This window comes from Musca vetustissima, unplaced genomic scaffold, assembly GCF_032173495.1.
Source record: "Musca vetustissima isolate MV318-11 ecotype Yass unplaced genomic scaffold, APGP_CSIRO_Mvet_v1 utg19120, whole genome shotgun sequence".
NCBI lineage: Eukaryota > Metazoa > Arthropoda > Insecta > Diptera > Muscidae > Musca > Musca vetustissima.
This window is the reverse complement of record NW_026878948.1, coordinates 74,718-95,099: the sequence shown is the minus strand read 5'-3', so window position 1 is coordinate 95,099 and position 20,382 is coordinate 74,718. Positions and strand designations below refer to the sequence as shown.

Genomic DNA, 20,382 nt, shown 5'->3' with positions numbered 1-20,382 from the left:
CGTTTGTTTTTGTCTCGACCTTCTGTCAAATTTTATCATATAATATTTCACATGGTTGGCAACATTGCACATCGAATTCATGCAGAAATTACCCACTTTGATAGTTAATCGAAACATCAGCTGCTCTAAATGGACTACCTATTTTTTGTGCATTGGTGTGTTCTTTACACACCTTGCTTGACACAAACATCTGATTTGAAGTAAGACCGAAGAAGATAGGTTTACCAAATGTTCCCCTTAATTCAATCAACAAATTAGTGATATTACAGAGCCTGTCATACATATATTTTATGTTGTATTAAAAAATAATAATGAAATTATCGTTAAAATTAACGAAATTATTAAAAAATTACAAAAAACAATTTTGAAAACGAATACAGTTTATATTATATGTGGCAACACTATTTCTGCAAAGTACAATGTTGACGTTTATTTTTGTCGCCGTTCGAAAATTTCAATTCACGTGAGAACAGGGGGTAACTTCTGAGGTTAAGAGTCTAAACGCAACCAGAGAGTCATGAGTCAGCGTCATACTTTTTCGCCGGCGTGAAAACCAAAAGAAAGAGTTAGCGGTACAAAATGTCAATTATTTGTTTTCATTTTTTGACAGAAAATTTTACGTTGTGCAAACCAAAATCAATTTATTATTTAATAAACAATAATGTCAAGGAACTTGGATAATATTATTGAAAAAAATATTTTTCTTCCATTTTATTATTAATTCGTTAAAAAACGTCCACAATCCTTAAAAATATTTGTTTTTTTAACAGCACTGCCATATGTTTTGATATAAATGCTCATTGAAATTTGGTAGCACTGTTCATTTTTACCTAAAATATGGCAACTCAATTGAGAGCAAGAGAGAAATTTTGAGTATGACGCTGAGCAAAAATGAATAAAATCTATTCTAGCGTCATGCCGCTAGACGCGAACGTCAGCCGTCGCGATTTCCCGTTGCCAATAAGAAACACACGGCAAACTACTTTCGCTGACTCTAGACTCTATGGTTGCGTTTAGACTCTAAGTGTTTGTGTGGAATGTAAAGAACACAACGTGAGTTCCAGAACATACCCTTTGTTTCTGTTTCTTATATTACACCAAATTCAGATATTTATCTACAATCTGTTATTTTTTTTTTTTCAAATATTTGTGATCATTTATTTAAAATAAAATTATTCCAATTTATAGCTAAAAAAAACTTGAGTTACACATTACAATCAGAAAAAAAACAAACAAAAATGATTTTTATTCCACGAATGTTCTGAACTGCTGAGTATGCAAAATTTACCAGAAAAAAAATACAGATGATGGCATATAAAAATAAATGGTATGAGAATAAGAGAAAAGGATTTATATTACTTTTGAAAAAAAGATGCCGAAATTAATAAAAATTTACTGGATATCTGAGTGAATATTTATTGATTTTTGGTGCATTATAATTAATTTGTTTTTTTTTTTTTGATATTTTTTAATATGATATATAAAGTAATAATCTATAATATTGCAAACTCAGGGCATATTAAAGACTCATAATAATTATAAATATATATAAAATAATCTAAAAGAACAAATACACAACAACACTTATATACAAGCATTTATAAATTTAATAAAATTTTTTGTTTTTTTATTTTTTGTTTTAAGTTTCAATATCATTGTTTTATTTATAAATAAAAATAATAAATAAAACGAATATGAACTTCTCAGGTATTAACTTATAGAGCAAAAAAAACACATAAAATAGTAATAACAAATAGAAATAAAATTTCTACAAAAATGAACAAAATAAAAATTGAACAAAAAAAATTAATTTTCAATAATTGTGCAATATATAAAATAAATAACAACAAACAAAAAAAGCATATACGTAAATAGCAACTAATGTTTATAAGGCAGTAATGAAAAAAAAACTAAAAATTCTGAGTCGGTCAACAACAACAACATAAATGTTGTATAAGGAAAGTTCATATGTATGTAATAATAAAAATTAAAAAAACAACAACAAAAAGAAAATAAAGGGCAAATGTATGGTAATAAAGAAAAAAATGAAACAGTACGTCAGTAACAGAATGACAGTCAGCTGGTCAGTTTAAAGTAAGTAGTGAGTTTTTATATTTCAAATATTTTTTAATTACAATTAATTTTTTTTAATAAAATTAATAATAATATTTTATCAGACAAAATTATGAAAAACATACTTTTTATAATGATAGAACAGATCTTATTTATTAAAAATATATTTATCTAAAAAAATAATCCATTTTACTGAATAAAATTATTAAATATCGTTTTTAACATTTTTTTAATGTTAAAAACGATATACATTTTTTTAATAAATTACAATTTAATATTTACTATTTTTATTTAAATGGATTTTACATGTATTTTGAAATTAAAATATTTTAATTTTTTAAATAATATAAATTGTTTATTCTGAAAAAAAATAATTTCTCATTAATTTATTTTATTGATTAAAAAAAACACAATTTCCGAAAAATATTAAAAATATTCCTAAAAATTACTTTTGTTTCAAATTCGTTTACAAAATTCAATATCAATAAAGTAATTTTTATAAAAAGAATGTTTTTCATAAATACATATACAATTTTCCATAACAAAAATAAAATAAAACAATATTATTTTAATATAAAAAAGAAAAAAAAAACTTTATATTAAGCTGTGATTTTTTAAAGAAATAGTAAAAAAACGATAAAAGTATTTAAATAAAATATGAATTAAAACAGATAAAAATTATAATATGCTAACATTTCTCTTCCTTTCCATAAAAACAAATATATAATTAATAATTTCTTTATAAAAAAAGTCTGATTGTGCAGAAAAAATAAAAGTTTTTGAATGAAACAAATAATAAAGTTCTTCATTTTTAAAATTTATTTAAATAAATTACCAAAAAAAAAATAAATAAAAAATCTAATATTATTAAAAAAACATTTTCTTTTTGGATGAAACAAAAAAAAATACACACTCACATTTATGTATTTGGTATCAAAATATATATGTAAAATTACATAAACACAAAAAAACCTAAATAAAATGAAATATTAAATAAAAATAAAATATATAAAATTCCTCCCTCCTTCCCCTTCAAAACAAACTCACCACATACTTGTATCGGAATATGTTTATGAATGCAAAGTAAAAAAAATGTGAAAACTAAATGGTATTGAATGGTAAATAACAAAAATAATAATAAAGAAAAAAAAAACGAGAACTACAAAAAGTCTTCTTCAGTATATTGGAAACAATGTAAGAATTCAATAAACTTGTTGCTATAAAAATAACAAAAAAAAAAGAAAAAACAAAAAAATGTGTTTTATATTTAATAGGTGAATAAGGTTTGTATTTTTTACTTATAAAATATTGAAATATATTTTTGGGGATAAAACTATATAAAGACATTTTTTTAGAATCGAAATTTTATTTTTTAAAGGACCCAATGGTAAATTTTTTAAAAATATGTTTTCAATGGGAACACTTATTATCAATATATTTTTTAAAAATTTTATATTTTTTAAAAATATTTATATTAAGAACACCAATGACGTACATTTTTTGAAAATATTTTTTCGAGGAAACTTAAAATGTTGATATTTTTAAGTTTCGTCATGGTACCTAAAATCGTGATTTGTTAAATTTTTTAAAGGTCATTAATGGATTGTTTAAAAATATTTTGTTCGAAGATCCTGAACGTGTGGATTTATAAAAAAATTGTTTCAAGGCTTGTTTTTTTTCTTTGACGACCCATAAGTCATGTTTTTAAATATTTTTAACAGATTAAAAAATCGTGTTTTTTTATATTTGTTCCAAGGACCCATACGGCGTGTTTTTAATATATTTTTTACGAGACCCAAAATGCACGTTTTTTAATATTTTTCCAAAGACACATAAATCGTGGATTTTTTTAAAACTCATTTTTAAAAGACACTTAATCGAGGATTTTTTAGAAATATTTATTTTCAGGAATGTGTGGATTTAAAAAAAAAATATCATTGATATTTTTTAATTAAACATTTGTTTCAAGGAGCCTTTAATTGCAATTTTTTAAAAGCTTCCTTAAATATTCTTAGGCTGTGTTTTTTTAAGGATTAAATATTTCTTTCAATGAGCCTTTAATCACAATATCCTAAATATTTTTTCAAGGTCCCTTAAAACGTATTTTTATACCCTTCACCACACTGTGGTACAGGGTATTATGTCTTTGTGCATATGTTTGTAACAGGCAAAAGGAAACGAGATAGACACATGGTTCCTTTTGAGAATATGCATAGAATCACTTTCTGAGTCGATTTATGCATGTCCGTCCGTCCGTCCGTCCGTCTGTCCGCCCGTCTGTAGATGTTAAATTGTAAACAAAGTACAGGTCGCATTTATGATCCGATTTGGATGAAATTTGGCACAAGTCACTTATTTGGCCCAAGGACGAACCCTATTGAAATTGGGAAAAATCGGTTCAGATTTAGATATAGCTCCCATATATATTTTCGTCCGATTTAATGTAAACGGTCCCTATATATCATTCGATTTGTACGAAATTTGGCACAGCGTAATGAATTAGGTCTAGAATGATGTGTGTAAAATTTCATAAAAATCGGTTCAGATTTAGATATAGCTCCCATATATATTTTCGTCCGATTTAAGGTAAATGGGGCACCAAAGTCCTTTTATATCTTTCAATTTGCATGAAATTTGGCATAGAGTACTGAATTAGGTGCAGAACGATGTATGCCAAGTTTCGAGAAAATCGGTTCAGATTTAGATATAGCTCCCATATATAGGTTCGTCCGATTTAAGGTAAATGGGGCACCAAAGTCCTTCTATATCCTTCGATTTGCACGAAATTTTGCATAGAGTACTGAATTAGGTCCAGAATGATGTGTGCCAAGTTTCGAGAAAATCGGTTCAGATTTAGATATAGCTCCCATATATAGTTTCGTCCGATTTCATGTATATGGTGCACCAAAGTCCCTATATATCCTTCGATTTGCACGAAATTTGGCATAACGTACTGAAATGAGCCTAGAGAGATGTCTGCCAAGTTTTGAGAAAATCGGTCCAGAATTCTATATAGCTCCCATATATAGTTTCGTCCGATTTCATGTAAATGGTGCCCCAAAGTCCCAATATATCTTTCGATTTGCACGAAATTTGGCATAACGTAATGAATTAAGCCTAGAGTGATGTCTGCCAAGTTTCGAGAAAATCGGTCCAGATTTCTATATAGCTCCCATATATAATTTCGTCCGATTTCATGTAAATGGTGGACCAAAGTCCCTATATATCCTTCGATTTGCACGAAATTTGGCATAACGTACTGAAATGAGCCTAGAGAGATGTCTGCCAAGTTTCGAGAAAATCGGTCTAGATTTCTATATAGCTCCCATATATAGTTTCGTCCGATTTCATGTAAATGGTGCCCCAAAGTCGCAATATATCTTTCGATTTGCACGAAATTTGGCATAACGTACTGAATTGAGCCTAGAGTGATGTCTGCCTTCTTTCGTGAAAATCGGTCCACATATAGATATAGCTCCCTTTTATTATAGATTGATTTTAAGTATTTAACGTATCCTTCGATTTGCACGAAATTTGGCATGGTGCCCAAAGTCGCAATATATGGTGCCCCAAAGTCGCAATATATCTTTCGATTTGCACGAAATTTGGCATAACGTACTGAATTGAGCCTAGAGTGATGTCTGCCTTGTTTCGTGAAAATCGGTCCAGATATAGATATAGCTCTATTTTATTATAGATTGATTTTAAGTAATTGATGCACCAAGGAACCAATAGCTTGATAGGAACAAAACGTTCTGAAATTACTATAACCTAACCTGTGACATGTTTGTTTGAAATCGCTTAATATTTGGATAGAGCTTCCATATATATTTTCGCCAGATTTCAAGTAAATTGGGCATCAAACTCCTCATGTAGTCAGATTGACATACATTTTTGCACAACTTACAAAATTGAGCATAGAATTACGTATTTGCGTTTTCTAGAAGTACAGACATAGCCCAACGGATGAAATGTTTATATTTGTTTGAAGTCGATTTACATACTTTATGAATAGATCTAGGAAGATTCACATTTAGATAAATATCACATATTTTATTTCAACCAATTTCATGTTAATAGTCCTGTTTAATATACCCATAGTGGTGAAGGGTATCATATAGTCGGCCCCGTCCGACTTTACTACTTTCCTTACTGTTTTTTTTTTAAATTATTTCAAGGACCCAAAGACGTGGATTTTTTTAATTTTGTTTTCAATAACCTATAAGGCAAGAATGTTTGATCAAGTGTAAGCCGTATATTTTTATTAAATATTGTTATACAGTTTATTAAGGGTTTATTTTAAATAATATATTTTTAAGGGACTATTGAAGCTCTGATTAGATTAGATTTTTTTAATTTTGGTCAACACTACAGTTTTCTCTGTTTTTCTAGTCACGAATTATAACCCGAACATCACGAAAATTTACTTGCGGAAGATTATCTGGCTACATTGATGATGATCGGTAAATACTATACATGTGTGTAAAAAATACAAAAACATATTATGCCATAAATTTGATACTACACCTTTTTCAGATGTTATTCTAAACATTTCAATTGCATTTCGAGAATTTCATTTGTAATTCGAAAATTCAATTTGCAATTCATAATATTTCAGTTCGAGTATCGAGTATTTAATCGGCAATTCACAACAATTCATTTGTAATTTTAAACTTTTCATATGTAATTCAAAACATTCCATCTGAATTTTTAAGAATTTCATTTGTAATTTGTATATTTTATTTGAAATTCGTAGAGTTTCATTTGAAATTCAATGAATTAAATTTGAAATTCATAAATATGTATGAATACAAATCAGAACAATTGTTTTGTCATTCTGTTTAGACATTATAGAAATTTTCGGAATTTTAAAAGCAAAAATCGAATAGAAATGTGTTTTCAAATAAAATACAGATGATAAATCGGAGGTAAATTTTTTGTAACACAATATAGACCAATGTAATCCTTCTACGGGCTTCATTTATATTTCAGAAGTCCCACAGATTGACAGATTCTTCAAATTAAATATATTCCTAAAGGAGTATTGACATGCCTTCTGTGAACATTTAATAGCGATACACGATGATGTGTCGCTCATAGAGGTCCTCAACGCATCACTAAATGCTCAAGGGGTATACAACCGATTTTCTATAGGTAAGTTTTCTATAACAAAAAAAGCTTTATGTAGGACTTCTAACTTCAACTGTTTCTAAATCGTCTATTTCAGATAAATCTATTTAGCCAGGGAAACATATTTGAAAAGCACTCGGCCGTCAAAAGTATCATGAACTAGGGACTTTGAGATGAATCAAAAAATATATATGTATACAATACTATGTTATGACAAATATTTTTGTAGAGAATAAATTGTAATTTTTCAAACTGTTATACATCTAATTTTCTATACATAAGTAACTAGTCAAATATACAACCATTTTTTACTAAAATGACTGTATACTGGTAATGCAGGCAGGGGACAATTGACTTCCCCAATGACATACCCATGTTAAATTCACCAGTCTAGGGCATGAAGAGGTAACTAGTGGTAGTTACAGGTAATTAGTAAAATAACCAGTTCATAACCAGTTACTCGAACTACTGGGTAATTACTAACACACACATATATATATATATATATATATATACATGACAAATTCATTAAAGATATAAGATATGCCTGTGGGAATATAATTGGCATTTTTAATGTGTTTTACTGTTAATTATTAATTATATCATATGAATACTTTTTTGTTTAATTTACTTTTATGTATTTTTGTATTATATTTATGTATTTTAAAAATGTTAAAAACATATAAGAATTTTTTTTAATTCCATGACAATCATGACAAATTTACTTTAAATATATTACATTAATAAGTACGCACATTATTACCCACCTTAATGTGTTACACATTTTTTGGGTGTTTCCCATAACATTTTCCAATTTAAAATGAAATGTTATTAATTTCATTCAAATATTACGAATTTCAAATGAATTTATTTGAAAATTGAATGGAATTTTATAAATTTCAAATGGAATTTTAGTAATTTCAAAATGGAGTTTTATGAATTTGCAATGGAATTTTACGAATTTCAAATGGAACAATATGAATTTCAAATGGAATTCACGTAGCCCGGGTTGGAATCAGTCCACAGCTGAAGGTCTATAGCAAACAAAATCCAATTGAACACCCAACTTATCTTTTCTTTCCGAGAGATTTCGAATAATATTTAACGCGTATGGTTGTTCCTAACACAAATATCTCAGGAACACAAGGACTATTTGTGATAAAATTTTGGAAATGATCCGCGACCGGACCGGAAAATTGATTTGTACAATCAAATTTCGCACCGACAGAACTTGTATGGTTAATATCTCAGAATCACATAGATTATTTGTGAGAAAAAGTTCAAAAATGCCCGCGACCGCGCCTTAAAATTTGTAAATTTAAAATTATGTAAATTGATTTGTAAATCAATAATCGTATCGTCCAGAACAGTAAATTTATTCTCGTTCTTTCGAAAAAGAGTTTTATTTAATTCTTCAACATTCGTTATTATTATTAATTTGTTTTTGTTTCTTCATGTCAATAACTAATTGTCAGCAATTTAATTTCTATAACAAAAATGTTGGTTTTGTAAAATGTTAGTTGTTGTAGCTGATGCATACACCTTATTAAATACACCTTGACCATGATAATCCAAGAAAATTAAAAATATTTATGTAAGTGACAATTGTAAATATATTCGTTATTTTTTTAAATATTTTTTGAATGAATGTTTCAATTTTTAGACTATGTTTTGGCGTTAATTTTTAATATAAATCGAAAGCCATAAAATATGCAATAATGTGTTACTGTAAACATTTTGAGGAGCCATAATACAATCTACTACCCTTTTACACTAGATGGGCACTTTCATATGATTATGTAGTATTACTATACAGCAATAGATGGCGCAAATCTCATTTTTGCAGTTGACTCGTTACTATGTATTATATTTCAGGTATATAAAGAAGTGGTATGAATATTACGATCTGCCATTCTTTTTAAGCGATTTGGGTATAAGGTTTACACAATTTCAAATTTTGAGCGATTTTAGTTAATTTCAATATATTCTTTTACCATGAAGAATAACAAATATTTAAAGTATTATATATTAAAACAACTACAAAAATAACAACATTGTTTTATAAACTAATTTGATTTAATTTGACGTATATTGCAACCAAATTTGCAAGCTTTTCATTTATATACACCTGATTTCACGAACTAAATAGCAAAGAATCTTTCAGTGTACCACTCACAATCGTCGTTCACGAACGAACGAACGAACTAGTTATTCATGAGAGCTGAACAAAAAAGAGCTATCTTCTTAATGAACTAGAAAGTACAACTCTAGTAAGTTAAAAGGCAGGTTGTGGATTGGTTGTGATAAATTTAAATTTATTGCAATCTTGGGTAACAACGAATGCAACAATATATGGGTTCATGTTTTGTAATATCCCCTATTTAAGGGTACCGCCCCATTTGCAGTATTTTCTTAGGTCCTATCTTCATTATCCCACCGAAGCAGCTGTAATTTCGTATATCGTAGAAATGTTTTTAATATGGGCCCATGATTCGAATTAGTCCCCATGAGAATGTCCCGTTTTTTATAGTGGTCCACATTACCCGAAATTAATTTTTTTCATTTATTTTATTTTTTTGTTTAAAAAAATCCAGAGTGTGGAAATTTGACATTTTTGGGGGCAAACAAAAAATAGACATTTGAGTCAAATATTTGCGTAGTGTGACCTAAGCTTTAAAATCTTTAGAAAATATAAATTTTTAATTTTTTTTTAATTTTTTAAAAATATGCCAATCGACATGCATAAAATTTTTTGATTTTTTTTTGCAAACATTTTGAAATTGATGGACGATTTCCAAATTATGATTATCAATTAATCAAATGAGGCTACCTTTTGTAATTATGCCATGATGTATACTAATGGTACGTTTGGATTTACGAAATCCACTCAATCTCAATGTCAATTCCATATGCCATGATGTATACTAAAGGTACGTTTAGATTTACGAAATCCACTCGATCTCAATGTCAATTCCATAACGTATAAATTAAAACACTGGGTTAACGAAATCCGGTTAAATGTAAACGTACTATTAGAACCTTTTACTGGGTTAACCTACTTTATGAGGATTTATTTGACATATATGCAAAGGAATTGACAATTGAAACCCGCTGGGTTAACGAACGTACTTTTTGATCATGATTTAAATCAATCGAGATCTGAGATTATATATTTATGTATGGTAAATATGTTGCGTGCTAGGCCTCACGGTTCAAAAATAAAATATAAATTATAAAAAAATAAAATAAAATTACCGACAGCAGATCCACGTTTTGATCGTGGCTGCCGGCAAATAAAAAATGAACCGGATATGCTTGGCTGAGATCTAAGAGGCAAGTGAACAGCGTTGCAAAAATGTGGAAGTAAGGTTTGCCAATTAGTGGCAACGTAACGCATACCATAGACCTATCAAGAATACAACCCTGTAATGAGCGTAATAGGTCTGTACAGGGCAACAAAGCGAAAAAGATAAATGTCAGGAAAATTTTGGGAAAATGGAGAAATTTACCATGGCGGCGGGCATATAAAAGGGATAACGGGGGAAAAATAGGACACAAGTTTTTTGGTGTTTTCGCAGGAGCCATCTTAATCAGTGTTCCCTTTGCTAGAAAAAATTCCCATTTTTGTTAAACCAACAATATTAAAAAAAACAACATTTTTATTTGTGTTTTTTTTTTATAAACACTTGTGTTTTTATTGTGTGTTGCTTATGCATTTGTGCGAGCAAAATAATGTGAGTAGTGCGAATTGTTAGTGTGTTTTTATGATGTTGAATGTTTTGTGTTATTTTTTGTTTCTATTTAAGACGTCGCCAAGATCGACTGCAACAATCGATAAAACGTCCACTGACCCCTCCAAGTCCTTGTACGGAGGTGGTCAGCAAAAATTTGAGGAATCCGTTTGGAAGAATACGGCAGGAGGTGTCAGCCCGACCAGAATAGCCTGCGACAAGTGCCTTAACCAACTGCTCCAACGGCAAGCTTAATTGGGGAATAATTGCCAACTAAATCCTGGTGACCAATTGCCCATGAAGTGCGAAACCTGCAAAAATAAAAAAATATAAAACTATAAGTATATGGAAACCAGGTAACCTTTTATGTTATTAAATACTCACAATGGTACAATTATAAAAGGTAACAGCAAATCCCAGCTGATTTGATTCCAACGTAATACTAGTGTCAATATGAATTTGACAAATTATGTTTTTAAAAATCACCCAACAGGAAAATTGGGAACGCATACAATTTGAATTTGTTCTTTATTAATGTGCTCCTGTATTCAATTTACTCAATCTGCCTGCTGGGAAAGTTTCAGGAAGCAAATCTTTCTTCAAGGAATAACTCGCTATTCCCAGCATTTTCATATGTGTTATACATATATGTGGCAATGGTACACTTAAAGGAAAGATGTGGACGCGATAGAAATATAAATTTGAAAGATTTTCATTCATGTTTTTCAATTTTTATTTTGGGGATTCGAAAATATTTCATTTTCAAAATAAAAATAATTTGATGATAATTTGTTTGTTTGTTTACATTTTTCTGTCAAATGAGTTGACACTAGTAGAACTTACAACAACAAATTTCTATGTGGTTGTTGTATCGTTTTTTGTACAACAACACTTGCTGTTACCTTCTATTATTATACCATGAATACTCACTGGTGTTGAGCCAAAATTTAAATGTTTCGCCAAGAGCCCAAACGCATTGATTATGCCTGAAACGATGAAAGGAAATTAAAGTTATTAAAGAAATTATACACATTTGAACATAAAAAACACACACACAAAACAATAAGAAACAAAAAAATCCCTAACAAACTAAAACTAAAAGACCAAAAATTTTTTTAAATATACATTTGTAATTAATAGTATAAAAATTTAGTAATAAGTAGTATTTAAGGACGTAATATGTGAGGATTTTTAACGACGGGAATTATACGAATAGTGTAGGGTTACCCTAAAATTCCAATTATACTTGTTTTTATGTTGTTTTACTGTGGGACCAGTTTGTAATGTCCCCAAAAACCTTCTAAGAGAGCTCTTTTAGGTGAGGTATAATAAAGTAGCAAAGTTGCCAGATTGGCCAAAGGTTTAATTGGATAGAAAGGTAGTCCGAATAAGTGAATTTTCGTTATCGTCCGGTTGTTAGAAATTCATTATACTGACTAAATTGTTCTTTGTTGGATTTAAGTCAACAAAAAAAATGAATATAATAAATGGTTTTAATGTCTAAGTTTTATAGATTAATATGAATTGTTAAATGTTCTTTGTAAGGGAGGATAATAGGATGATGTAGTAATGTGGTAAGTGTGTGTGGAAATAGGGGCCCTTTTAAGAGTGATTGATAATGAGGATCAAAGGGTCAAGGTTGGGCGGGCTGAGTGTGGGAACAAAATCTCCAAGTTCCCTTGTTATGGTTGTATGTGTGTGTCGTTTTATTTTTGTTTGTGTTTGTATTTTCGTTCCACTTCTTACATCGATTGTTCGTCCCCTAGGGCTGATGGTGGCAGGGTTATGGATTCACCCCTTAAGCGGTGCCCCGACGAGCTAGTTGGAACCCCACCATAGCGCCGCAGTAGGCGGTACGCAACAAATAGTAAAGACAACTGTACAATATTATAATTTTCACAGAATAATTTAGAAAATCTCAAGATTTTTTCATTAAAATACCATGAATTCAGCCACAAAAGTAAGTTTCTTTGATCGGAAATTGCTAAATAAGGTCATCCGCGATGTTGGTCAGTAGAAAAACTCGGAAAAAATTTTGTGCGGGAAACTCGACGACGACTCACTCATGTCACACACCACAACACCAAAACAACTCTCGCTCGGCAAGTGTCAGATCGTCTGAATTCCTTAGGGCGGTCAAGAGGAAAGAACGACAAAGATTTGTTTGCAAACAAACAAAATTGTTTAATAATAAAAACCACCATTCATACCAGTTGGATTGTCCCAAAAGCTTCTGCGTACATAACTACAGAATGGGGCACAACATTTGTGGGCCTGGACTCTGCTGCAAAATGAAAAGGACAGACATCTGTTATATTTTTGTTTACAACCCAGGAACAAGAAGAGATTTGCATACCAGTTGTTTTGGTTTATTTTGGTGGCAGGGTTATGGATTCACCCCTTAAGCGGTGCCCCGACGAGCTAGTTGGAACCCCACCATAGCGCCGCAGTAGGCGGTACGCAACAAATAGTAAAGAGGCAAAAACATTGGATTGACATTTCATACAAAGCTAACTTAACATGCCAGGCCTGAATTCTCTCTCCCCTTAATAAAGTACGTTTAGATTTTCGATGTAAGTTACTGATTCACCCTGTCATCCAAAATTTCATTGAATTCAATTGAAGGATCTCTTCAATCTCTTCTCTTCTACGTTATGTACGCGTTGAGGCGACATGGAAAAGGAGCAACGCGCTGATTGTGTCTATGCCTTTATACCGATTGCAAAAATCATATAATGCATGTAAACGTCATAAAACCGTGTTGAATTAATATTTCCCAAATATGCAAAACATAATTTTTATAAGATTTAGCATAATATAAACAGAGCTAATAAAAATATTCAATAAGAGTTCAATATATACTGTTTCAAACAAACATGAAACAAATTTGTTGCACAGTGTTATTATTCATTTCATAAATCAATTCATTTTTACAATATATCGTAAATATTTTATAAGAAACTTACTTATTCATTTGCATTTTTATATACTTCAAATAATATATAATATATTTTTATTTTAAATATAATGTATTTCATTTTTAATACATTGTGTCTTCTGGGCTTCGCTGTCATCTTTCGTGTTTTCATGAAACACCCTGTGACTGCCAACCCAACACAACTACTTCAGCTGTCAGATTTTTTACAACGCTGTTACCTACGCTGTTTTTTGACAACTGTACAATATTATAATTTTCACAGAATAATTTAGAAAATCTCAAGATTTTTTCATTAAAATACCATGAATTCAGCCACAAAAGTAAGTTTCTTTGATCGGAAATTGCTAAATAAGGTCATCCGCGATGTTGATCAGTAGAAAAACTCGGAAAAAATTTTGTGCGGGAAACTCGACGACGACTCACTCATGTCACACACCACAACACCAAAACAACTCTCGCTCGGCAAGTGTCAGATCGTCTGAATTCCTTAGGGCGGTCAAGAGGAAAGAACGACAAAGATTTGTTTGCAAACAAACAAAATTGTTTAATAATAAAAACCACCATTCATACCAGTTGGATTGTCCCAAAAGCTTCTGCGTAAATAACTACAGAATGGGGCACAACATTTGTGGGCCTGGACTCTGCTGCAAAATGAAAAGGACAGACATCTGTTATATTTTTGTTTACAACCCAGGAACAAGAAGAGATTTGCATACCAGTTGTTTTGGTTTATTTTGATAACGAATTTTGTTTTCGATTTGTTTACATGAAATGTTGTTTTTGTTTTACCATTTTCATTGTAGGTGGGTGAAATATTCACTGCTGCTGGTCAGGCTTTTAGTCGCTTAGGAGATTTAACAATGCAATTACATCCAAATGCAGAATCACCAGCGGGGTATGTATTATTTTAAATTTACTATTTTAATTCATATAAGTAATACATAAAATATTTAATCAAATATTGTTTATGTATCTGAAATGTGTATAAACATGTGATTGATGTTTTTGTAATGTATTAATTCATAACATATATGAGAATTAGAGAAGAGAATATCATTGAAATATACAATTTTGTTAATTTTCACAGACCAAAAATTTTATGTTGCCAATAAAGAAACGGATTGGATTTATACTTAACGTTTAAAAAATACTTTAAGAATTCAATTATAAATTGCACATTCATAATTGTAATGGAACTAGAAAAATGAGGAACGTTAAAGCAAATTAGAATAAAGAAAGTCCGCCTCATTAATGTATATTTTATTATACAAAAAGACAATTATAGACAATTTTTGAAATATTTCCACACACTATAACAAAGTATTTCTACTGACATGTTTGGGATCCCCATTCAATATTTCTACAAAATACAAAGTATTTATGAGATTAATATATTCTGGAAGTATCAGAATTTGCAGATTCATTTTATTTACTAGTGACATGTATGGGATCCCAATTCAATATTTCTGCAAAGTACAAAATATTTATGAAATTGACATTTTCTTCAAGCATCCGGATTTGCAGATTCCTTGGAAGAGAAAAAAAAATATAAATTTGAAGTTAACGAAATTAAATAGTAGACACGTAGCTCTTTTCTTTGTATGCTATTTTTTTACTTTTTTCCCTTAAACTCCAGAGCTTTCACTTAAGCTCCAATGCCATTCCGGACTAGTAAAATCAAATTGTAAATTTTATTTTTACTTACGAAAAGCGTGAGTTTGCCGGTATTTCTATATTTCTATCTTGTCACATCATTACCGGTATGAGAATGTGGAGCCTTATTAAACCCCAAACCGTCTGAATTTAACTTTTACTTCTTACTTTACTTAGCTGGCTTGTAACAGAACTTTCGTTCCATAAGCCGAGCTTAAAAAAAATTTCCAGGCGCGTCGGTCTTTTGCGCATGATCGACAATGTTGTCTTCCACTTCTTCGTGGCCTTCCCGTTCTGCGTGAACCATCAGCTGATTCGCTTTTATATGCTATTTGGGCTGGGGCATCTTCATCCATTCCCACAACATGACCTAGCCAACGTAGTCGCTGCAGCTCAATACGTCTAACAATGCCGATTTCCGAGAATAGCTGGTACAGCTCATGGTTCATTCGACGGCGATATTCACCATCAACGCAGATCGGCCCATAGATCTTTTGGAGAATTTACTCTTATATACTCCAATGCGGAACCAAGGTATATAAAATCTTTGACTACCTCGAAGCTGTAGTTCTCAAGTTCCACAGTTGATCCGAGTCTACTGAACGTCTTGTGCGTTGATACCATCAGCTTGGACTTTGGACAAATTGAGAAGGAGTAATGTGTCCAAAGGTGGCTTTTGTCGCTCTCAATGTCGGACCCATTATGTCGATGTCATCAGCGGAGGCGAGCGACATGAGTTGTTTAGTGTACAGAGTGACATTTCTGTTCACCTTTGCCTCTCGTATGACCTTTTTCAGCAGGATGTTAAAAAGGTCACAAGACAAACTGTCACCTTGTCTAAATCCTCGTTCTGTATTAATTTTGCAGGAATGCCAAACACCTCTGAACGAATAGGTTTGTCGAATAGGGCATTATAAGCGACGAATATGTGGAAAGTGTCGATGTGTTTTTCGTGGGTCTTTTCCAGGATTTGGCACAGAGTGAAGAACTTGTCAATGGTGGATTTGCAAGTCTGAAGCCGTATTGTTATGGTCCAATAATTTCATTGATCATTGTCAAAGGATGCTGAGGTTCCAATCATTGGGCATGCATTCCTCTAGCCAAATTGTATTAATCAGCGAAGTCAATAAACCTCATGTCGTTGTCTAATGTTTCTTCATGGAGGCTGAATTTTGCGACGGTGGGGCCAAAAATATTTTCCCTTCCGATTTTGCATTAAAATCCCCTAGCATAATTTCAATGTCATGGCCAGGATAGCGGCCATATGCTCTTTATGCGCTCGTAAAATATGTATTTGGTCTGTTCATATTTGTCTTCGGTCGGAGCATGGGCGCAAATGAGACTGATGCATAAGAACTTCGCTATTATTCGGATTATAGCAATTCGCTCATCTACTAGAGTGAATCCATAAATCCGCAGCCAAATTCGCGTCTCGTTTCATGACAGGGCGCAATCACCTGATTTACTTACGTCAGTCCCTTTCCATCGCATTTCCTGTAAGGCAATATTGTCGGTTTGGAACTTATTTAGTGCATCGGCCAAAGCAAAAACTGGCCCATCTACGCCACCCGATTAAACTGTTATTTTTTGACGAAAAAACATTACATAAATAATTTTGAGGCTATCGTCTATTGAAGATATTTGTTTGTTTTTCTTTTCAAAACTCTGATGTTTTTGAGGAATCCCTTTCTTTGGGATTTTAAATATTTATTGCTATTATTGAAAGTAATGCGACCATTTTCTGTTCTTTTCTGTCGTGGAATGTCTCAATTCTAGAGGAATGTCATTATTGTCTGCCTTTCATTTTTACCACAATATTTTGTCCATCCTAGACTATACATCCACATCTCAGATATATTTGCGAAGATACTTATGGGCACTTCACTACACGACTTTCGGAGTCAAAATAAAACTTTAAATTACATTTTTTTTAATTCACTATTAATACTTTTTTATACTACTTTTTTATAGTGTTGAAAACTGTGGCTAAAACTTCCGATGTAATGAGAAACAATCGTAACCTTTTAGATAGTTATATTAAAAAAGTTGATCAATATCGATAATGTTTTCCAAATAGATTTTGTTTCCCCTTGGCTGCAAAATATTACACCCATTTCATATTATTTAGAAAACTACACAATATTGAAAATTGTGATCTCTAACCATGGAAAAACAAACTGCTGATATCTTTTGTAGGAAAATTACAACCCAATTAGAATATCACAGAATATCAAATTGTAGTCAATTCAAATTGAAAATGTGTCAAAGTTTTACATATAGGGGTACGTTACATTTCATTTAGAGGGAAAACTTTTTCAATCTCAAAAAATCGAAAATTGAATGTTATAGTTTTAATGGGGCTATGCTCAAGGATATATAGGGACGTCTCCTAATATCAAACAATTGCAAAATGTGGTTATATGGTCACTATGCGGTAAAATAATTATTTTGATGAGTTACAAACGGAATAAGTAAATGAAAATACTATGACATAGGGTAACGAAATAAATAAAAACACAACATCACAGCTACATCATTTCAGATACATATCTATGATATAATTTTAAAGTTAATATATTTAAAAACAAAACAAAAAACTAATTCTTATTTTCTGTTCTCTCGCTATGTCCGTTCATCATTCCACAAATACCTTCCCCACACATCATTGTTGATGAATTACATATCCTCTACAACTCGTGTTCGTATTGATAATCTTACAGAAAATGGACTGATGAAGAAATTGATATGCTGCATGCATCAATAATACGATTCTCAGATGATTTAAATAAAATCAGTTTAAGCATAAAAAATAGGACAGTGTAAGTTAATAATTAAAAAAAAAAGAATAATAAACCAAATTAGCCACATAACCTCTCACAGGGATATAGCGAGAGGGCATTTTTTGCAATTTTGTTCTGATTAGAAATATTACTAACATTTTGATTTTTCTCTTTCCTCATGATTTGATAGGACCCAAATTAGACAAGCACTAAAGAAGAAGGCGTTTGAGGATGCCGGTATACCAGCGAAGCAAGTACCAATGCAACAGGTACAACATGTGGTACAAACGGTACAGCAAATTCCGCAAACAACAACGACGCATCAACAACATCAGACACAACAACAGCAGCAGCAACAACAACAACCGCAGACATTACAGATACAGCAGCAGCAACCAACTCATCAGATTCTAAAACATCATATTGTACAGCAGCAACAGCATCAGTCGTCCCAGCAGCAACAACAGCAAACAGTTATTGCAACGGGTGTCTTAAATACCCAACAGACTTCTCAGCAGCAGCATCATCAGACGCAGCAACAGCAGCATCATCATCAGACGACAACGCAGCCTCAAACGGTGCACATACAAAATATTCAGCATATTGTACCTTTACAACAATTATTACAACAACAATCATCGACAACCTCCACGCCCACACAAATCTTACAAACAACGCCTAAACAAATTATAATTCAAGCATCGCCACACAATGCAACATCATTGGGAGGTGGTAGTGTGGGTGGCGGCAGTGGTGGTGGTTCTAGTGGTGCAGCCAGTATTGTGACCTTGAATAATGTAACAACAACAAATTCACCCCAATTGACCCAGCCACAAATTGTCCACTTACAGCCGCAACAATTTCAACAACTACAACAAGCCCAGGCGCAACAGCAACAGACACATATTTTGCAACCCACCCATGGGAGTATTGCACCGACAACTGTGACACTACAACAGTTCCAGCAAATACAAGCCTCCAAAGGTATTTTAACAGTGCAACAACATCAACAGCAGCAACATCAGGCGGCGACAGCAGCCACATCCACCGTGGTCACCATTAATAATGCTGCCCTAACAAATGTTGTGGCATCCACACCATCTTCAGCAGCCACATCATTGAATACGAATATATCCAATGCATTGTCCACCCCACCTGCAGCTTCGACGGTAACAGTAACCGAGAATATTGTTTTACAACAACCAACCAATACCACAGTGGGCAGTAGTGGAGCTCAAGTGGTAAGCGGCGGTACATTGTCTTTACCGGCGGGTCATAATGCCACGGTTACCACAAATGCAATATCCCCATCGGTTACCAATAATTTGGTAACCAATTCTACAAATGCTGCGCTAGTAACGCAGTCCACCACAATAGTATCGCCCGGATCAACATCTGTTGTTCCCAGCCCTACTACCACCCTGGCAGCTGCCACCACAGCAACCAGTGTGGCATTGAAGTCATCCGGTCCAGATGTTACAATGACCCTGAATCGCATCAATACCGCGGAACATGAAGTTGATGTGGAGGAGTGTTTGCCCGGCGATGTTGTTAAGTTGGATTTTGCCGGTGAGGAGGTGGCCGGGTGAAAGTTTACTTCAAAAAGTTTGCGGGCGTTACAACGACGATCATCAACGTCGTCGCCGCTGCCGTCATCCCTGCCATTATCCGCCACCTCAACGCTTCATCAATCACCATCAACACCACCAGTAGCAGCATCCCATCAGCAACAACGGCAGCAGCATCGGCGACATTGCTTAGATCAACAGCCGCCAGAACGTCATTTATCTTCAACTGTGGATAATTTAGAATTAGCCAATGTTATGCAGCATAACGTTGTAGTTACAGATATTGTCGAAGAAGAAGAAGTAGTAGTAACGGGCAGTAATTGCCATGCCACAGATGTTATCGATGAAGAAGATTTCTACTTTTGAAAAGAAATCCGCGACATTTTTCCTCTCCTTCTCGTTGTCACCGAAAAAAAACTTCCCATAAAATAAAAAAAAGAAAATCAGCTTCCCATTATTTTTCAAAAAAATAACAATTTATCACTGTTAATATATTTTATAAACAAAAG

The 20,382-nt window shown here is 32.1% G+C and overlaps 1 protein-coding gene across 1 annotated transcript; it reads left to right on the top strand.

The window, feature by feature from the left end:
• The first annotated feature begins 14,071 nt into the window (after positions 1 to 14,071).
• LOC133323738 (putative uncharacterized protein DDB_G0271606) lies at positions 14,072 to 19,943 on the top strand. The gene is made up of 4 exons (XM_061532659.1): positions 14,072 to 14,192; positions 14,676 to 14,767; positions 18,246 to 18,344; positions 18,496 to 19,943. Exons 1-4 carry the CDS (start codon positions 14,175 to 14,177, stop codon positions 19,892 to 19,894), a joined length of 1,608 nt encoding a protein of 535 aa, XP_061388643.1. The 5' UTR covers positions 14,072 to 14,174; the 3' UTR covers positions 19,895 to 19,943.
• The last annotated feature ends 439 nt before the right edge of the window (positions 19,944 to 20,382 follow it).

Bases quoted from the DNA above. Each gene is read 5' to 3' on its own strand.
- LOC133323738 (XM_061532659.1), top strand. The intron at 14,768-18,245 runs GTATGTATTATT...ATAATCTTACAG, and splicing joins AATGCAGAATCACCAGCGGG to AAAATGGACTGATGAAGAAA. The intron at 18,345-18,495 runs GTAAGTTAATAA...ATGATTTGATAG, and splicing joins AGCATAAAAAATAGGACAGT to GACCCAAATTAGACAAGCAC.